This window comes from Hippocampus comes, unplaced genomic scaffold, assembly GCF_001891065.2.
Source record: "Hippocampus comes isolate QL1 unplaced genomic scaffold, H_comes_QL1_v1.1 scaffold166, whole genome shotgun sequence".
Lineage (NCBI taxonomy): Eukaryota > Metazoa > Chordata > Actinopteri > Syngnathiformes > Syngnathidae > Hippocampus > Hippocampus comes.
In genome coordinates this window covers 145456-164935 of record NW_017805452.1, presented here as the reverse complement: position 1 = coordinate 164935, position 19480 = coordinate 145456, and the positions used below count along the sequence as shown (strand labels likewise).

At 44.1% G+C, this 19480-nt stretch overlaps 1 protein-coding gene across 2 annotated transcripts; it reads left to right on the top strand.

Moving 5' to 3' along the window:
• The first annotated feature begins 2445 nt into the window (after positions 1-2445).
• Positions 2446-19350, top strand: LOC109518390 (sodium/potassium-transporting ATPase subunit alpha-3-like). 2 transcript variants are annotated; one of them, XM_019874203.1, is made up of 23 exons: positions 2446-2696; positions 8815-8928; positions 9262-9321; positions 10279-10482; positions 11140-11253; positions 11336-11470; positions 11547-11664; positions 12330-12418; positions 12494-12673; positions 13840-14038; positions 14559-14803; positions 14887-15079; positions 15262-15437; positions 15506-15642; positions 15719-15869; positions 16049-16217; positions 16285-16439; positions 16530-16653; positions 16730-16875; positions 17354-17484; positions 17949-18050; positions 18274-18365; positions 18511-19350. In XM_019874203.1, the coding sequence occupies exons 1-23, from the start codon at positions 2691-2693 to the stop codon at positions 18537-18539; spliced, it is 3069 nt and encodes a 1022-aa protein (XP_019729762.1). In that variant the 5' UTR covers positions 2446-2690; the 3' UTR covers positions 18540-19350. The 2 variants fall into 2 exon arrangements, with proteins under 2 accessions (XP_019729762.1, XP_019729760.1); XM_019874201.1 differs by lacking the exon at positions 2446-2696 and adding an exon at positions 4960-5043.
• The last annotated feature ends 130 nt before the right edge of the window (positions 19351-19480 follow it).

The following is a 19480-nucleotide window of genomic DNA, read 5'->3' as shown; positions in this document are numbered from 1 at the left end:
TCTGTGCCCCCCCCCCCCACTTTAGTTCATAGTTGTCTTACTGCGGGACATGTCTGAGCTCTGTGATGGAAAATTAACATGCATCACAGTCAAATGGCAAACTTTTCTGTCCGCAAAAACACACACACACACACACACACACACACACACACACACACACACACACAGGCATTCGGGCTGCCTCATTGGCCTCCAGAAAGAAACTACTCAAGACTAATGCAGCTTTACAATTACCAAATATAAAAAGAAGCCAAAAGTAAAAAATGCTGATCGATTCATGCGCTCTTCTGTCACTAAAAAAGCTAGCCCGACTCCAGTTGCTCATGTGGCCACGCTCCTGAAAGGCACACATCTAATAAAGCATCATTCATCTTATTTCGACATTCTCACACCAAGTATGCAATTGGTCTCTTGGTCTGCCTCACTCCCTGATGTTTGGATTTTGGTCTGTTATACTGCTGCTTCTCCTCCCTCCTCCCAGCCTGGTGAGAAGACAGAGGCAATTCTCATGTAATTTTGCTCATTTTATGAGAAGCACCAAAGTGAATCTTTACTGTTCATGTAGCCAGTGTTTACTGCTCCGGGGAAAGGTTATTTTATGTTTCTTGATTTGTGTTTTATTTTTAATTGTTAGTCCTGCCAACTGGAAAACAAATTGGGGATCACAAAGTTCTTCATTATAGTTGACAGAATATCTCATGTATTTTTGCTAAAAAAACAAAAACAAGAAACGTTCTTCATAGTTACAGTTTATTAGTATTTTCCATCACAACATCACAAGCAAATGACACCATTAGCATTTTTTTCTCTTTTATGGGATTAGTAAACCAAGGCAAGATGACAACTGTTGCTATGGTAATCAGACACCCCCCTCAAAATAAGATCAAGTCTATCAAGTCCATTCCTTTTTGCAGATTCCTCAATCGTGAGAGTACATGAGTGTTTTGCATGATTTTGTCATTAAAATGAAAATGTTTCTGCTGTGTGCTTAACCTGGCCTCTGCTCCGTTCACAAGTGATGGATGACGCAGCTGCAAGCGGCACCAGAAGAGAAATCAGGCCACGCTTCAATTATGATGGAGCTCGCGATTGATCCCATTTCACACTTATTTGCCCATCTGTTTTATAAGTCACGTTTGACTCTTCTTCATCTTTGTAGTTCATGTGTTGTAAAAGCATGCATATAATTGTCTAATCCTCCACACCGGGTGGAAAATAATGATGCCAAAATGAAAGCTTGGCATGTCCTTATTAGTTAACTGTTATGCATGGCATCTTCTGTCATTATGAGGGTGAATATCAACCTGCTTAAACCTGATTAACTGTCTGTTTTCTTTCAATCTACATTGTCACCGCAGTGTCTACAGTTCCCACTTGTGCAGCAATGTGTTTTTACAACAAACTATAAAACAGATTCTGTGAAATGCAAATAACAATGGCAGGCCGTCCGAGTGTTCATTCGATGTCCAGGACAACTTTTATACGGAAAAAAATCAAATAAAATTGTGAACCGATCTCACAAAGACCATTTTGGCTCAAATCCAGATCGTCTCACCTGCTGGTAGCCAACGACAACGCCGTGGTCGATCGCTACTATTGTCACGGCAAACCAGCAAAAGAAATCCTCAATCGTATATTTTTTTTTATCGCTGCGTAAGGTCGGATTGATAAAGCATGATGTGCGCATGCGCGGTAAACCGCTGTACGGGTTTTTGTTGCTTTGTGAATGGAATCGTAATCATTTATAAGGGCAGCTATTAGCCGAAATGGACAGGTATGTGTCCTACGAGTGCACTGAAATGTCCATGTAGTAGTACACTCTTTATCCTCAACAGTAAGATAATTCAGTGAAGTTGGAGAACAAATAGGGCGCACTAGTTGAAAACTAGAAACCGTGCTCTTCTTGACAACTGTGTGCTATTAGTACTAATAGTATTGTGATTAAGTTTTACTAGTTAACAAGTGCAGATTTCAACAAATAGTTATTCTACTACATAGTACGCCTTGGTTGTCCCCCTACGATTCACACAAATTCTTCCATGTAGCTAATAGTAGTAGTAGTTGGCTAACAAGATAATTCAAAACGCTAGTAGAACAACTTCTGCACACTATGACAAGGATACTCTATCAATAAAGTTGAGTCATATTGTGGTGAATTGTCTTTGAGTAATAGAACCCTTACTTTAGTTAAATATTTGATTAACGAGCCAATTCTGCTGACACAGGTATTTTTGGTGCACTATTTCAGCACAATGTGTGAGTACTCAGCTGTACAGGATATTTTCTACTGTTCAGTAGAATTTTCCAGGTTTACTCGTTTGAAACGATTTTCCTGACCTGTTTATGCGTTTGGAACGAGCTGTTGCTTGGCTCTATTTCCTTCCGCGGAGGCTGCGGGGGGGGGGGGGGGGGGGGGGGGGGCGTGCAGTCCCGCGGAAGAACATGGCATCCCAACATCTGTGTGGCTCTACTTTTTCAGCGGCATCATTTGCGAGGAAGAAAGGAGACAGCAACGATTTTTTGGGAGTCTTTTGCTGAAATTTACATTTTTAACACTTCTTCATGACACATTTCTGTCTCTTTAGGGCCGTAGCCGACAAGTGAAGGGAGACATTTTTTCGACCACCTGACGAGCTTTTCTGAAACGGACAAGTGCACCCACTCAAACCGAACCTCCGAGGAGAGCCAAAATGGGGGTAAGACTTTTTTTTTTTTTTTAAACAACAACAATAACAACACCATCATCAAGATACATGTCGTCTATTTCTGTGTCTGGGGTGCTTGGGCGACGACTCGCTCTTTGCGTCACATTTGTGAGTCAATCGACAGCATCAAGTTGCGGAGTACTGGAGTAACGCGTTACTTTAAGGGCACGTATTAATCACGTTTCATGCCCATAAATACAAAGGCGCATTTGCTGTGTCTGTGGACTGGGTTATTAATACGTTTAAAGGCCCCCCTGTCGAGATTATAAGCAACAAAACAATGAAACATGTCTGAAAAGCCAACCGCCATTAAACAAGGGGGGGGGGGACGCCATTTAGTCTAAGTGTGTGAAGACAGATTGGATCCTTGCGGCAATGTGTGTCTGTCCCCCCCCCCCATTGACAGCATTTTTCTTTAAATGATACACATGTTTATTTTGGTGAGGGTTTTGACTCCCATGAAAATAAAATGGGTGCCCTAAAAGTTACATTTACGATGTCATTTCCAATTCATTAGGGTGGACATCAAATCACAAAAGATAAATGAACGAAAGTAAATCCATAAGGCATATCAAAAACGGTCCTTGATTTCTTGCCATGTTCTCTGTAGCCGCCATCACTGTCGGCGATGGCATCACTGCTGCTTCAGATCGTTGACTTTGTTCCGATACCTTTCACATAACCCCACCAGCGATCTAGAATGTGGTTGTGAAGAAGACAAATGAATACATATTTTGAAAGCCACTAAGAACGAATCTAATAATTGAACTTTATTTGTTTTAATTGTAAAGAGATGGTACATGAACATGTTTCACCCATGTGCAAGTTATTTGAGTTTTTGTTGTTCAGTCTTTTATTCTCATCTGACTTTTTACCAGACCCACACCGTGCCCCTGTCCGACAGGATCACCGTTTGGGTGTTGCTTCCATCCTCGGCCCCCTCCACCTTCCTTTTGTTTTCTTTCATAAAAAAAAAAAAAAAAAAAATCAGGACGGCATCTGGTTTGATTCGTCATGTACAGTCATAATAGACTCCAGCGCTGTTCGCCCCACACTAGCACACAGTGTAGTGAGCGTCCTTTGCAATCCAGTCCTTCTAATGAAGTGTGTTTTGCAGGGGCCTTTCCTTCCATGCTGAATTCGAGTGGGTGGGAGGAGGCAAGATGGAATCGTGGAATGAGAGAGCATTCAGGCTAGAATGGAGAAGTTGTGCCACTCTGTCACGCTTTGTCCGAGAGCTCGACCGAGAGTTTGCCCGAGGCTAACTTAAAAGAGCAGTGTATTCACTCTGGAGGAGGAGGCGCGGGTGGAGGGGCGTACAAAACGGGAGGCGGGGCGGATTGACGAGGCATCTGAGGTCAATCAATCGGGAATTCACTGATGGTGAGGCCCGGCGAAAGTCAAATTGAGATTGGCATTCCCGGTTGGAAGATAGAGGACGGCGAATGACTGCCATGTCACTTTAAGGAGGGTTGTGGGAAAACGTGGGAGGATGCCTCAAGTAATGCAGATGAGCTATTGGGAATCATCCCGAACGATTGTGAAAAACAATCAAATTGTGATTTTTTTTTTCTTCAATATTGCGATTGCTGTTTAGAACGCAAATATTTTTTTCGCGCTCCTCTTGCCGTATATTTTTGTAACAAACAAAATCATCATATCATCTGGATTATAATTAATAATATCAGACTTTTTTATACTTAAATGTTTTGCTCAGCGGCACGGTGGGGGAATGGTTAGCACATTGGCCTCACAGTGCAGAGGCGCGGGGGTTCGATTCCAGCAACGGCCTTTCTGTATGGAGTTAGCATGTTCTCCCCGTGCCTGCGTGGGTTTTCTATGGGTTCTCCAGTTTCCTCCCACATTCCAAAAAACATGCCTGTTCATCCATGTGTACCCTGCGATTGGCTGGCAACCCAGTTCAGGGTGTACCCCGCCAAACAGCCCAAAGACAGCTGGGATAGGCTCCAAAACGCGGTGATTTAGAAAATGGATGGACGGCTTATGGAAAAATAAAGGCAAATGAGCCATAAATTAACATGATGGACAGTTTTTATCTACATCAGATAGAGTGGTTAACTTTTACTAAACACTTTCACTTGCCAAAGCAATATCTTGAGTTTGCCATTTTGCAGTACTGCTGGAAGTAGTGAGTAAACATACGGTTTCCAATGTATCCCACAATGCATCTTGTTAAAGTAAAGCCAAGAGTCGCTAGAGAAGCAACATATCCCATGATGCAGTGTGCCAAAACAAAAACATCAAAGAAAAGAAAATGGCTGCTGGAGACAGACAAGGGGTGCCGTCAAATACTTCGAGGCATGAAAGTATCTTCAATGTCAGTTAAGCAGCACTTCACAACACGGATGGACAGCAAGTGTAACTCACTCAGTTCGTAAAAAAAACAAAAAACAAAAAAAAAAACTAATAATAATAACTTTGATATCTGCTAATAAATTAAGAGCTAAGTGGATATTTAAAATGTGTCAACCGTCATTGCGTAAGCAAGGTTTAAAAGCTTTAAACCTTGGATCCATATTTGATCCAGATTCTGCAGTTGCTACGATCATTCATTGGTATCTTTTAAGCCCTGCCGGAGGTCTGCGCTTGCACTCATTTGGAGACCTGAATTAGCTTTTCGGAGCAATTTTTAGCATCAATGCAAACCCACTCATAATCATAACGTTAGCCTAAATTAATAAGAGTAATAATAATAATTTCCTAAATCATTTTCTGAAATCATTTTGATATCAACATAAAAGGCAGCTTTTATCAGTCTAATGATAAGCTTCTAAATTTAGGGACTTAAATTCTCTTGTGCTATGAGACCTCGAGTGTCCAGAAGATGCTTTTTATTCTTTTTTTTTTTTTTTTTGGCAGTGTGGATGTTGCGTAATTTGTCAATATTTCATCTATATCTAGTTTCCATCTGAGTACGAGTGTGTGAGTTTTTAATCGATGAAAACGCTGCACTGTGAGCTCAGTCACACCACCAGTGTGCCGTGACGTCAGGCCGTAGCGGTGTTTCCATAGATTTGTGTTACATAATACACTTGCACAAGGTACATCATTAAAAAAAAAAAAAAAAATCCAGGACCACCTGTCCTCCTCTTCGTCATCCTCCTCAAACTATTTAAAATTCCCCCGTGGTTGGGATGTTGCTAGGAAACCTCACACCCGCTGTTAGCTGTCAATCACCAGCAACTGCCATTTTCTGGCGACGCGCATGGCCACTGATCATCGCAGAGTTTCATCTGCGGCTGTGAGTCGGGATGTTGGGGGTGGGTGAAATAATGGAAAAAAAAAATCCCACCACACTTGCTCTGTGTCATACAGTAAACTAAGAAGTAGAAATTCAAAACAATTGTGACAAGGCAACCACTGGAAAGATATTTCATTGAGTGCCTCATAAATAAGTTAATGAATAGCATGGATATCGTGAGTGGAATGTGTCAGTGCAGAAAATCCCACATGAAAATATACAGGATGTTGGAAATGAAGCTATTTGGTAGTTTTGAAGGCAATTACGTCTGCCCCGCCCGAGACCATCTCCCCCTCCCACATGCGCAAGTATTTGAGTCGGCGTATTTGTCTCCTACTCACGTGGCTGTCATCGAGGTTTTTTTTTTCCAATCTCATGCTGTGTCCCCCTCCCTTAGAGGAGCAAAATTTGGGACTTGTTTTTTGTTTTTTTTTACCCCAACTCCCCCTTCCTGATGTTTTTCTTTTTCATCTAAGAAAATCTGAGCGCCGTTTGACGTCCCATTCAGGCTTCTCTGTTCTGTCTCTCTCTGTTGGTTATTGTTCTTTAAATCTCTTGGATGAGTTGGAACTGTGAAGTGAAGTTCACTGCTCTGCACTCGTTCCCGCGCACTGACAGTAAATTGGATTTCATTGCATTCATTCCTACATTTGTGAGCCTGTTACCACATATTATCCAAAGCATGCATCGGTAGAGCGGGAGAGGTCGATGGAGACATCAAGTTGGAGAGGTCACCAAGACGGCTGGTTGAAGGGTTAACATGTCGGGGCGCCCGCTCGGAATATGCACGCTCCGCAGTTCATCACGGTATCGACTGCTCCTGCCTGTCAGGATGCAAAACGCTTCACTGGGCATTTGAATGTCAAAGAAAGAAATGAGGTACCGTAAAGTATGATGATGATGTATATTCAGCGGTGAGTTTGGCCATTAAATTGGGTACACTTGCTGTATCGACTTTCCAATATTAAATTCCAAAGTTTAGTTGCTGCCACCATTCAGCTAACTATTTCCACACGGTAGAAGTGGCTCATCGGATAACCGCTCGAGTCACTTGTGCGTTTGCATAAAACATGACGCGGGCCAATGTAAGCGAACCGAATTTCACAACAACAACAAACCCCACCCCACCCCCTCACACTTCCGTCCGTCATATCCCCTTACATGTGCCGTGCATGACACAACATCACTTATTGAAGGGGGGGGGGGGGGGGGGGGGGGGCGGGTATGAAGACATGGATTATGTAGGACCCCCCCCCCAGCCCCCCCTCCCTCATACAGAGAGCAGTTTCTAGGTCGACTGCTCCACTGAGCTGTGTGTAATCCGTGATTTGTCTGTGTGTGTGTGTGGGGGGGGGGGAGACAGGGACATGGACAATCCTCCAATCAGAACCAAGCACCCACTGCTCGGCAATCTCCACTGGATGATTTCGTCAGATATTGACATGTCTGAATTGTATATGATGAACGTCATTGTCTTGTATGACCGACTGTTACTCACAGATCACATCGTTTTCCGTCACGTGATCGGCTGTTGCTCGTCCAAAGATCAGGAGGCTAAGCTAGTCTTGAAACTTAAAGACCGGCGGACCAAATTATGTTTGTTTAGTCTGTAATATGGATCGGTATCGGGCCTTATACGGGTCTTTTTTTTAAGGTATCGAGTCGTCATTGAGGCTGCATATACCAGCCTCCGATACTTAAGGAAAAAAGGTCTGACATTGAGTAAATCTTCCTCAGTGATAGTTGGCTCAATACTGCGGCGGTTTGACACATTGGCAAATCAAGGGAGATCTTTGTTCTTAAGTATTTAGGTCCTCATACTAAATGACATTTTATGAATATCAAACCTACTAGTAGAGGTATCGGTACTCTGTGTGGGTGAGTACCCAAAGAATGGTATCGGTCTGAAAAAAGTACTACGTTGCATGAAAACATCACTGATGGCTTTTACAGTATTAGATTTATGCAAATGATTTATTGCATCTGCACTATTGATGAGTCTGGTTTCCACTAAATTGTCACTGTCACAGATAAAAGCTCGAAACGTGTTCTCTTGGCTCCTTTGCTTGGCCTAAAAGATCTTATTACGCTCATTTGTGATTAATTAGTCCGGACTCATGTGATAGAAATTTCTGATTAAAATGCAAATTGATTCACAGTCGTGCTCGACTACAACCCTTCTGTGCATTATCATGGCTCGGCAGGAACAGTGAAGAACGGACACTGGGAATAAAATGAATGGGAGCACTTGGACTGACTTGGATTATTGTTGTTCACTGGGTTAATCTGACCAGTGTAGTAAACAGCTGTAATCTGTTGCACGACAGATGGCACCCACAAACAATTCCAGACTCTTAATTGAAGGTTCCATTTGGTAGCCATCTTAAAAAGTTGCCATATAAACAATGTTTTGAACCCTATAATGAACAAGACAGACCTGTGTTGAATAAACGAAAAATAACCATCCCATAATGACAACGTGAAACAACATGAAAAAGTGACCAAAGGACTGTAATTGCCACCAAAGTATTAAGTAAAGGTTCCAAATGCATGAGTACATGTGATTTTGTTTTTTTTATTATTTTTAATAGGACCTGACAAATAGGCATTTTTTCGGCAGAATAAAATTTGGATAACCAGTTAATTGGCCCATTAATTTTTTTTTAAATGATGTAATGATTAAAATAATTTTTGTGGTCTCTTAACGTATACAACAATGCATGTGTAGAATATTGAGGTTGGTGTGACGGCTTGTCTTTTTGAATTAGGCTGAGATTGTGTTATCTTTCTGTTATAATTCTTTTTTTCTGCTGTCTTTAATGAAGCTTTTCTTGGTCTGCTTGACAGTATGGAAGGTCAGACAGCTACCGCGTGGCCACCACGCAGGACAAGGATGAGAAGGAGTCGCCCAAGAAGAAAGGAGGCAAGGGAATGGATGACCTTAAGAAGGAAGTCCCAATTGTAAGTCTTGCGTCAGTATCTCTAGAATGTGAGCATTCTGGCGAAGTGAATCTCCTAACGTTCACTAATACACAAGAGATCCTCATCGTAGTACACAAAAACAATTGTACTTTCTGCCATTTAGTGGAAGAGCTTTTAACTCATTCAGTACCAGCCAATTCTGGACCAAGTCTGAAAAGACGTTTTTAAACGTCTTTGGGAGTGAATGAGTTTTTAATTGTTCTGCCTGTCAGTATGCGTCACGGTCATAGATAGATGAACAAAGATATGATCCTTCATGGTCTAGGATAACGTGGGTAAAGCTGACCGATCCTTTCCGCTTCAACTTTGTAGACGGAGCACAAAATGTCCGTGGAGGAAGTTTGCAGAAAATACACCACTGACATCGTTCAGGTAAGTCAGCATCACGATACATCAAACCAGGGGTGCCAAACTCATTTTTGTCGCAGGCCACATTGTTGTTACGGTTTCCCTTGGTGGGCCGTTATGACAGTGAATTTTGTGAAACCATATAAATGTTTAATCACCTCCATATATTACGTAAGCAGTGCACAACAAATTGATGGATAACTGGTTTGAAAATCAGAAGTCAAGAATAATGACTTGTTTCAACATTGTTGACATTAATGTAATAGGGGGTTTGGTAATGAGAAAATGCTTGCAATATCATATGTAATTATGGATTACATATGACAATTTGAAATTTTGGTTCACACTTGAGCAAGCATCATGGAAGTTGACATGCTTGATTTTCTTTCGCGGACCACATAAAATGATGTGGCGGGCCAGATCCGGCCCCCAGGCCTTGCCTTTGACACCTAGATTTAACTCTTTTATTCCTCAAGATCTATAAATACGTCTAGGAAGGCCACCATGTTTCCTTTATTTTTAAAAATTTTTTTTAGTTTTTATTTATTTTTTTTGCAGAAGGGTCTGATGCAGCCTCTGACTAAGGATCATGCTTGTCTGCACTGTAAATCCTTTAAAATCTGTCCAGAAGGTGGCAGCGAATGTAAGGGATCAGCCAAGATCATGCTGCAGAACAAGTAGAAGTAGATCAAAATCAAAACAATTAGGATTGCTTTGGGGGAAGAAAATCTTCCACGATGACGAGGTAGATGGAGTTGAACTTAAACAAAATGGACCTCTGATAAAAATGTAGCAATTTTCTAATGCTGATTGCTAAAAAAACAGAAAAAGATAGAAACAACCTTTTTTTTTTGAATCAGCTGAGCGTCTCATTTTGCTCAGCTTCAAAATCCAGTAAAACGGTTGGGATTGAGGGGTTTTCTCCAGAAAAAATTTGCATGCCCTAATGTTCAACATTGTTATTTTTGGTGCCCGGTCCAGGGTCTGACCAACGCAAGGGCTGCTGAGTACTTGGCCAGAGACGGCCTCAATGCCCTGACCCCGCCACCCACTACCCCGGAGTGGGTCAAGTTCTGTCGTCAGCTGTTTGGCGGCTTCTCCGTCCTGTTGTGGATCGGCGCCATCCTCTGCTTCCTGGCCTACGCCATCCAGGCCGCCACGGAGGACGAGCCTGCCGGGGATAATGTGAGTGCCGGATATTCAAACCACAAAATAATGTGGCTTGGTAATGTGCGGCAGTTGCTCCCCATGAGGAAGATCATGTCAGAAGCAGCGCTTTGTTTACAAAATGGCACCGGCCGGGTTCATGCACTGCCACGGGGGGAGTGTTTTACCCCTGCTATTTGTCACGGCCTTCTTAGCAGGGAGAGTTCAAAGGTCATCCTGGATGGACTCAGGCTGAACTACGATGACACATGCTGAGAAGCAGTGGAATCAACATTAGGGCGCAAATAGATCATGGCTTATATTGTGTCCAGGGTACGACCCAAAATTTGGGCCAGACCGATTAGTCAGACGGCCGATTTAACAGGTCGATATTCGTGATTTTAAAATGATCACTAATTTGGCAAAAAAAAAAAAAAATCTGCTGATTGTTTTTTAAACATTAACTCATTGCAAAGTAAGACAAAGATGACATTCAAAAAATTTCCCCCCAAAATAATTGCCAAAAATGTTTCTCGCTGTCAAGTAAAACAACTACAAGTAGTCCAAAACATATCGGTCAGGCCTTCCCTAAAATACCAATTTCCTTCTGATCCCAAGTAGCCAAAGAGGTTAACTTGATCTTTAACCAAGAGATTTGTACCTCTGTTTAACCGAGGCCCTCCTTCCGTGTTCCAGTTGTACCTCGGTATCGTGTTGTCAGCTGTGGTCATTATCACTGGCTGCTTCTCCTACTTTCAAGAAGCCAAGAGCTCCAAGATCATGGAGTCCTTCAAGAACATGGTCCCCCAGGTACGACATGACTCGGCGCATGTCAGCGGGTGGCTTGAAAAGGTGGAGAAAGTAATTGTCCCGCTCGCCTGTGTGTTCCCAGCAAGCCCTGGTGATCCGCGAAGGGGAAAAGATGCAGATCAATGCCGAGCAGGTGGTGGCCGGAGACCTGGTGGAGGTGAAGGGGGGAGACCGGATCCCCGCCGACCTCCGCATCATCTCATCGCACGGCTGCAAGGTGCGCTGTCGAACAGCGGACCGCCCCATTCGTGGCTTCAAGCTAAATACTCACCTTGGCCTTTCGTTTGCGGCAGGTGGACAACTCCTCCCTGACCGGCGAGTCGGAACCTCAGACCAGGTCGCCAGACTGCACTCATGAAAATCCTCTGGAGACCCGGAACATCGCCTTCTTCTCCACAAACTGTGTGGAGGGTAAGACCACCAGATTTTAGATTGTAATTTATAGCTCTGAGGTTTCAGAAAGAAAATGCCCTTAATTCATAAATATTACTAAATATATGACTATATTCCATATTCTTTTTATTAGTATGAAAAGCTGATGTGAAAAAAAATAAGGACATGTTCAGAATCAGCACCAAAAATCTGTCAAAGTTTATTTGCATATTTGATTTTAAAAATTACATAAACTTTGATTTGCCAGTGCAATTCGTGAATTTATTATGAACAATGAAATGTTTTTTAAGATAAAATAAATTCATTAAATGCTTTATTAAATATTTGGTAAATTATAATGAAAATGAAAAAAGTAAAATAACTGAGAACATATGATTTTGTTATAATGATAAAGTATTAACATTTTTTACGTACAGCCTTTTTTTTTTAACCTCATCTACAAATCACTTGGCCCAAAAATGGCGACCATGAGCACAAACATTTGCCCACCCTGTTTTATGACATAATAGGGCAGTGACTCTCTAAGTATGGCACACTAGCTCTCTCTCGGTACAAAAAAGAATGGGTGAAATAATCCGCTGTAAAAGGTTCTAAATTAAGATTAGTCTTTGGCGTCCTCATGTGGTAGCATCTTTGCATTACAATTCCTGAAAAACTATCCTCTCCTTCCATCCTTTGTCCAGGCACAGCTCGCGGTATCGTGGTGTGCACGGGCGATCGCACCGTGATGGGCCGCATTGCCACCCTCACCTCGGGCCTGGAAACCGGCAAGGTGAGCGAGTCACTACGCTCACACCGTGTCATGATAGCATGATCTCATCTTCCTCGTCTGAAATCCATTCCACAGACGCCCATCGCCAAGGAGATCGAGCACTTCATCCACATCATCACTGGCGTGGCCGTCTTTCTCGGCGTGACTTTCTTCATCCTGTCGCTGGTGCTGGGGTACTCCTGGCTGGAGGCCGTCATCTTCCTCATCGGCATCATCGTAGCCAACGTGCCCGAAGGCCTGCTGGCCACCGTCACTGTGAGTGCCATACCACTGATACAGCAAGCGTAGAAAGTTTTTTATTTTTTTTTCACTTCGCCTCTATAAAATGCAAATGGGAATGACATAATTCAAAACAAGTTTTGCTTTTCCCCGTTCTGGCATTGGCTTTATTACTTATTTTATTCACTTTGAAACGACTTCTTTTACATAAATACCAGAATTAACTTGCATTCATAGAAATAATAGAATTCAAATATTTTTTTTCCCGTAGTTACTGTGCATCAACAGAAATAATAGAAATTTAAAAAAAAATTCTCAACAGCGAATGTGAAAATATGTGCTTCCTATTTCGTTCAATATGTACTTATATAACCATGATCCTGAATAAATTAATGTGAAATTTATATCAACTCCAATTCTGCATTTTTAGAAACAACCAAAACTGAAAATAAAACATGACACAATCAAAAACAGAAGTAAAAGTTAAAAAAACAATAGAAAGAAACGAAACACTTTCAACACTCATCTTGTCTGTTTCTTAGCAAGCAGTGCACAACACCAAAGATGCACTTTGAACTATGGAAGCCATTTCAAAAAAATGCATTTTTAAAAGAAATCACTGTGACAAATCAACCCCAACTTATGGAAAACCCTAAATGGATATTGTAATCGCCCCGTATGTTTGGATTCGCTTTGTGTGTCTGCTTCCCTTCTCTCTGTGCTTTGATGTTTCAGTGCTGTGTGTTTTTGATTTGTCTGTTGTGCTTTGTATATATTAGTGTCGCTGTATACCTTTGTGTGTCTCTTTTTCAGGACAGTCACGTCCGCTGTCTGTCTGCAGTGACACCATCTCAGTTCATGTAATTTGGCTCACAACTGTTCATTCATTAGTTGTGTTTGACCCCTGCGACCCGCCGTAGTTGTGCATCGTGATAACTTAACTCTGCTCTGTTTGACCGCTTTACTCACTGCCTGGCTTGTGAAGGATGCTTTGGCTTAAGTGCCTTTTGCTTTGGGGTGGGCGTACAATGGACATTTCTAGTTTTATTGGGTGACCTTTGGGAACGGGGTCTTTCGTGTTCTGGTATAGTATGGTTCCAAGGTTGCTAAGCTTGGTTTCCCAGCTGCCTGGAGGTGTGTCATCTGTTCACTAATAGTTTCCCAAAGAGGCCAACATTGATTTTGTGCTGTCGGCCCGGTAGGTGTGTCTCACTCTAACCGCAAAGCGAATGGCCCGCAAAAACTGCCTGGTGAAGAACCTGGAGGCGGTGGAAACGCTGGGTTCCACCTCCACGATCTGCTCGGACAAGACGGGCACCCTTACCCAGAACAGGATGACCGTGGCCCACATGTGGTTTGACAATCAGATCCATGAGGCCGACACTACCGAGGACCAGTCAGGTAAAGGAAATAGACTCAGAATCAGAATAGCTTTTATTGTCATTGTACCGTGTGCAACGAGTTTGCCGGGTCGCGTTTTTATAGTCGTTTACAGGGGGGGGGGGGGACCCCCACCCCCGAACCCCATCAACCTCAGACTGAGTTCCTGTAAAAATCAATTTGGAAAAAAAAAACCTTACCAAACAAGCATACAACACAAAGACGAGCTCATGTGGAGTGGAAATGGGAATGTTGGGTTAAACTTTACAATCCGCCTGCAGAGGGCGGGCTTCGCAGGCAACATGGTCCCACCACATCTCAATCTACAGGTGCACCATAATAAAGAAAGGAAAGGGGGCTGTGGAAGAGCCACAAAGCGATGCATGGATAGGTAGATAGATAGATAGGTAGATAGATAGAAACTTCTCTTCTGCCTGCTGCTGAGTAAATGCTGTGGATTGTCCATGACTGCTTGAAATCTGCCGAATGTCTTTTTACAAACAACAAAACACGTGAGTCACGTTCTCATCCGTCTCCTCAGGCTCCTCCTTCGACAAGAGCTCCACGACTTGGGTGTCCCTGGCCCGCATCGCCGCGCTGTGCAACCGCGCCGTGTTCAAGGCCGGCCAGGAGTCGTTGCCCATCCTCAAGCGCGAAGTGGCCGGCGACGCCTCCGAGTCGGCGTTGCTCAAGTGCATCGAGCTGTCTTGCGGCACTGTCAAAACCATGAGGGACAAGAACAAGAAAGTTGCTGAGATACCCTTTAATTCCACCAACAAATATCAGGTTTGTGCAACCCGTTAGGACCCATATTGGCCACAGTGTTAGGTGCACATTCTGATGGTACTTTGTACTTTCTTCGTTGCCAGCTTTCCATTCATGAGAGCGATGACGAGTCGGACAAACGCTACCTTCTAGTGATGAAGGGAGCCCCAGAGAGGATCCTCGACCGCTGCTCCACCATCATGTTGCAGGGCCGCGAGCAGCCGATGGACGATGAGATGAAGGAGGCCTTCCAGAACGCTTACTTGGAACTGGGAGGCCTGGGGGAGAGAGTGCTGGGTAAAGATTGGCGTGGTAGATGCTAGCACCATAAAATTGTCACAGTGAGCTGAAATGCCCGGACGCATAGAAATGCATAATTGAAAGGAATTAGGTTGATACATGGCATGATTCCTTCTTGTGACTCCCCTCAAATATGTCAGGCCCACAACATCTCAAGTCATCTTCTTTGATCCTGCCAGGCTTCTGCCACCTCTTCCTCCCAGAGGAGTCCTACCCAAAAGGTTTTGCCTTTGACACGGACGATGTCAACTTCCAGACGGACAACCTTTGCTTCGTGGGCCTCATGTCTATGATTGACCCACCCCGCGCCGCCGTCCCAGATGCTGTGGGCAAGTGTCGCTCCGCTGGCATTAAGGTGGGGCACCGTGTTCGTCTTTGCTCTTGCACCTCCTCAGTTTGCGTCAATAGTTTGTTCTCCTTCAGGTCATCATGGTGACAGGTGATCATCCAATCACAGCCAAGGCCATCGCCAAGGGCGTGGGCATCATCTCCGAGGGCAACGAGACGGTAGAAGACATCGCTGCACGACTCAACATCCCCGTGAGTCAGGTGAACCCCAGGTGAGAGAGCCACCCTCCATGTATGGCCCCATGCGCTCGCACCGTTACGTTTAATATTCCTGATGTGCCGCTGTAGGGACGCAAAAGCCTGCGTGATCCACGGAACAGACCTGAAGGACCTCGACCAAGACCAAATGGATGACATTTTAAGGAACCACACAGAGATCGTCTTTGCTCGAACCTCACCTCAGCAGAAACTCATCATCGTAGAGGGCTGCCAGAGACAGGTACGCTGTGCATTGTGTAATTTTCTTGATTTTATTACTTAGAATAGCTGAATGAACCATTATGTTACATATAATTTAGTTAGATAAATGATGAATGAAAAAAACAATTAGGGCAAAAATGGCTAAATGAATGCAAAAAATGTCACAGGACTCTTACGACAATATTTCCCCACTGCCAGGGTGCCATCGTGGCCGTGACGGGTGATGGCGTCAACGACTCTCCCGCCCTCAAGAAGGCCGACATCGGCGTCGCCATGGGAATCTCTGGCTCGGACGTATCCAAACAAGCTGCCGACATGATCCTGCTGGATGATAACTTTGCGTCCATCGTCACGGGCGTGGAGGAAGGTTAGCGGAATGTGGCAAAGGAGGCGAGACGGGATGTGACCTGACTTGAACGTTTTGTCCTCGCAAGGCCGCCTGATCTTTGACAACCTGAAAAAGTCCATCGCCTACACGCTCACGAGCAACATCCCTGAGATCACCCCCTTCCTCTTCTTCATCCTGGTCAACATCCCGCTTCCTCTGGGTACCATCACCATCCTCTGCATCGACCTGGGCACGGACATGGTGAGACACTTGCCACTAAATTTGTGTTTCAGAGACATAGGGTGTGGCTTATGAGGCATCACTCATTTTTTTGCACCTTTCCGTACTCAGGTGCCAGCCATCTCCCTGGCGTATGAGGCAGCGGAAAGCGACATCATGAAGCGCCAGCCCAGGAACCCGATGAGGGACAAACTGGTCAACGAGAGGCTCATCAGCATCGCCTACGGACAGATCGGTAGGGGGAGCTGGTTTTAATAACTGGCGCCTGGAGTTTGGTCACCGCGCCACTTGATTTGCCGGCTTGTCTTCAGGTATGATCCAAGCTCTCGGCGGCTTCTTCGCCTACTTCGTCATCATGGCAGAAAACGGCTTCCGGCCCTCTGTGCTGATGGGAATTCGCCTCAACTGGGACGACCGCTCCAACAACGACCTGGAGGACAGCTACGGCCAACAATGGGTACAAGCCACTGAAGATCGGAATATTATTATCGTGTGAAAGCTGACATCCTCCTTCCACATTTTTCAACTATCCAGCTCATTCATGGGATCTTCGGAAGTCTTTTTCACATTTGCAACATTTCTATTTTTTTCATTATTCCGTGTCTCCCCTGAAATGTTCCTAAATCAATGTAGACAATTTACCTAGTCACATCCTCCTTCCACGTTTCTCAATCAATTCAAGCCATTCCAAGTTCAAACCATTCAACTCATTCAGAACTTTTACAGAGCCATTTTTCACATTCTCCAAATTCCAACATTTTTCAAAATTCCACATCTCCTAGACAAAATTCCCAGCTGATTCGACCCTCCACATTAAAAAAAAAAAAATCTCCCCACACTGCCATTCTGTATTTTGACATTTTCGATATATTCTTACAGCGTTTTCTCAGTGCAGCTTCGGCTTTACAAATATTGCGATATTTGAAATTTCACAGACATACGAGCAGCGCAAGATCGTGGAGTTCACGTGCCACACGGCCTTCTTCGTCAGCATCGTGGTGGTGCAGTGGGCCGACGTCATCATCTGCAAGACCAGACGCAACTCTGTCTTCCAGCAGGGCATGAGGTCCGTCCGTTTCCATGACCATTAGTCACATATGCAGTCAGCATTCAGGACAGCTTTAATGGAATCAACTCAGTTGTCCCCCATGTTTCTTCCAGTTGTAGTTTCCATTAACAGCCGCTAGGTGGAAGCAAAGCGCTTACTTTCATACACAGGCCATTTGATTAGGTACGCCTGCTCAAGCTGAAGCCACTTAACAGAACCAAAATTTGACAATATCATACTCGGATTGTCAGAGAGAGAAGGGTTGATTCTTTAATAAAAAAAAAAAATCATAATAATAATAATAATCGTTTCTTATCGTGCTTTAAAAAAAAAAAAAAAAATAATAATAATAATCGTTTCTTATCGTGCTTGTAGTTTAGAGTGACTGTCATTTAGCCAACATCTAGCTCTGTCCCACTTCTTCTGTCAAGAGACTGATCACCTCCTGTTTTTGTGCGCTGATGGTTTTACTTTTCCCACAGGAACAAGATTTTGATTTTCGGCCTGTTTGAAGAAACAGCCCTCGCCGCGTTCCTGTCCTACTGCCCCGGCATGGACGTGGCGCTACGGATGTACCCGCTTAAGTAAGAGAAGCATCCAGCTTTCTGGAATCAACTCTTTGATTTACGTAGGCTTTACGCTAAACAGTCGAGATGGGAGGTTTGTACTCCTTGTTCTAAATCACCACTGGCTAATTTGAAATTACCCCCCATTGCTACTTACTATCTATTATCCTGCCCTCTGGTGGCCAATGCAATGCGGGTTAAAGCATGAAACTGTGACGAACAAAAACTATGAACTTTTTAGGGCCAGCTGGTGGTTCTGCGCCTTCCCGTACAGTTTCCTCATCTTTGTTTACGATGAGATCCGAAAGCTCATCCTGCGTCGAAACCCTGGAGGTAAGCACACGCCCACCCACACACTCGTCGGGTTTGGCGATGAATAGATTTAATCAAATAATTTGCCCGACGTTAATCTACTGATCCTAAAATGCGCTGACACTCTGCTCTTTTCTTTTTTTTTTCCTTCTTATGGTGTGTTCAGGTTGGGTGGAAAAGGAGACATACTATTAAATTATCAAAACATCACAAATGTCTCATCCGTCCGCCCCACCCTTTCACCCTCCCTCCCCTTGTGTCTCACCTTCCTTCTTCTCCCCTCCCGTTATCAAATCCCAACCCTCTTCCCCCGCCACCTCCTTCCACACTGTCACCTGATTGGCTCGCACATCACAAATGCACGTTAGACCGCAATGTGTGTATCCATTGTTGTTTACATTTAGACAAGTGCATCTTGCCACGGTGACGAGCTGACCATGTTTACTCTTCTGCCATCTTCTTTAACTAAAAACACACACACACACACACACACACACACCAAGATGGCGCCGGGACCAACGACAGAGAGGGAGAGGATGTTGCCGCGGGGGCAAACACACACGCATTCTCTCCCATCGCTTTTTTTTTTTTCCAACACTCAGCTCGAAACTGCCAACTGCCGCCATTGTGCCGTTGCGTGTTGCCATGGCGCCCGAAGTCGCCGTCATTGCCGCTTTCCCTACTCCACTGTTCCACCGCGCCATTTGTCAGAGAATCCGGAGCGAGTATTGGGTACCGGTACCTTTAATTTTTTTCTGTTTATTTCTAGCTTGGGCAGCATAGTAGTAGAGTGGTTATCACATTACCCCCCCGACCTTATCGATCACCTCCTCCTCTGCCCCCCTTCCACAGTGTTCGATCTGCTTGTTTTTTTTAACAGGCGGCTAACTGGCTGTTGCTGTTTTTTTCAACATTTTGATTTGTGAGTGAGTATAAAAGATGCTTGTTTTCATTGACACCTGACGAAGCAACCGTCTCTCCGTCCTCTTCCTCCTCAGCTCTCGAACTTCGCCCCACGCGCCCCTACCCGTCTTATGTCTTGATGCTTGTCTTGTTTGTGAACGCCGTGCGACGCGTCCTTGTGAAACAAACCACCAGGGGGTGGGCAAACGTTGGCGCTCAAGGGAGATATTTGA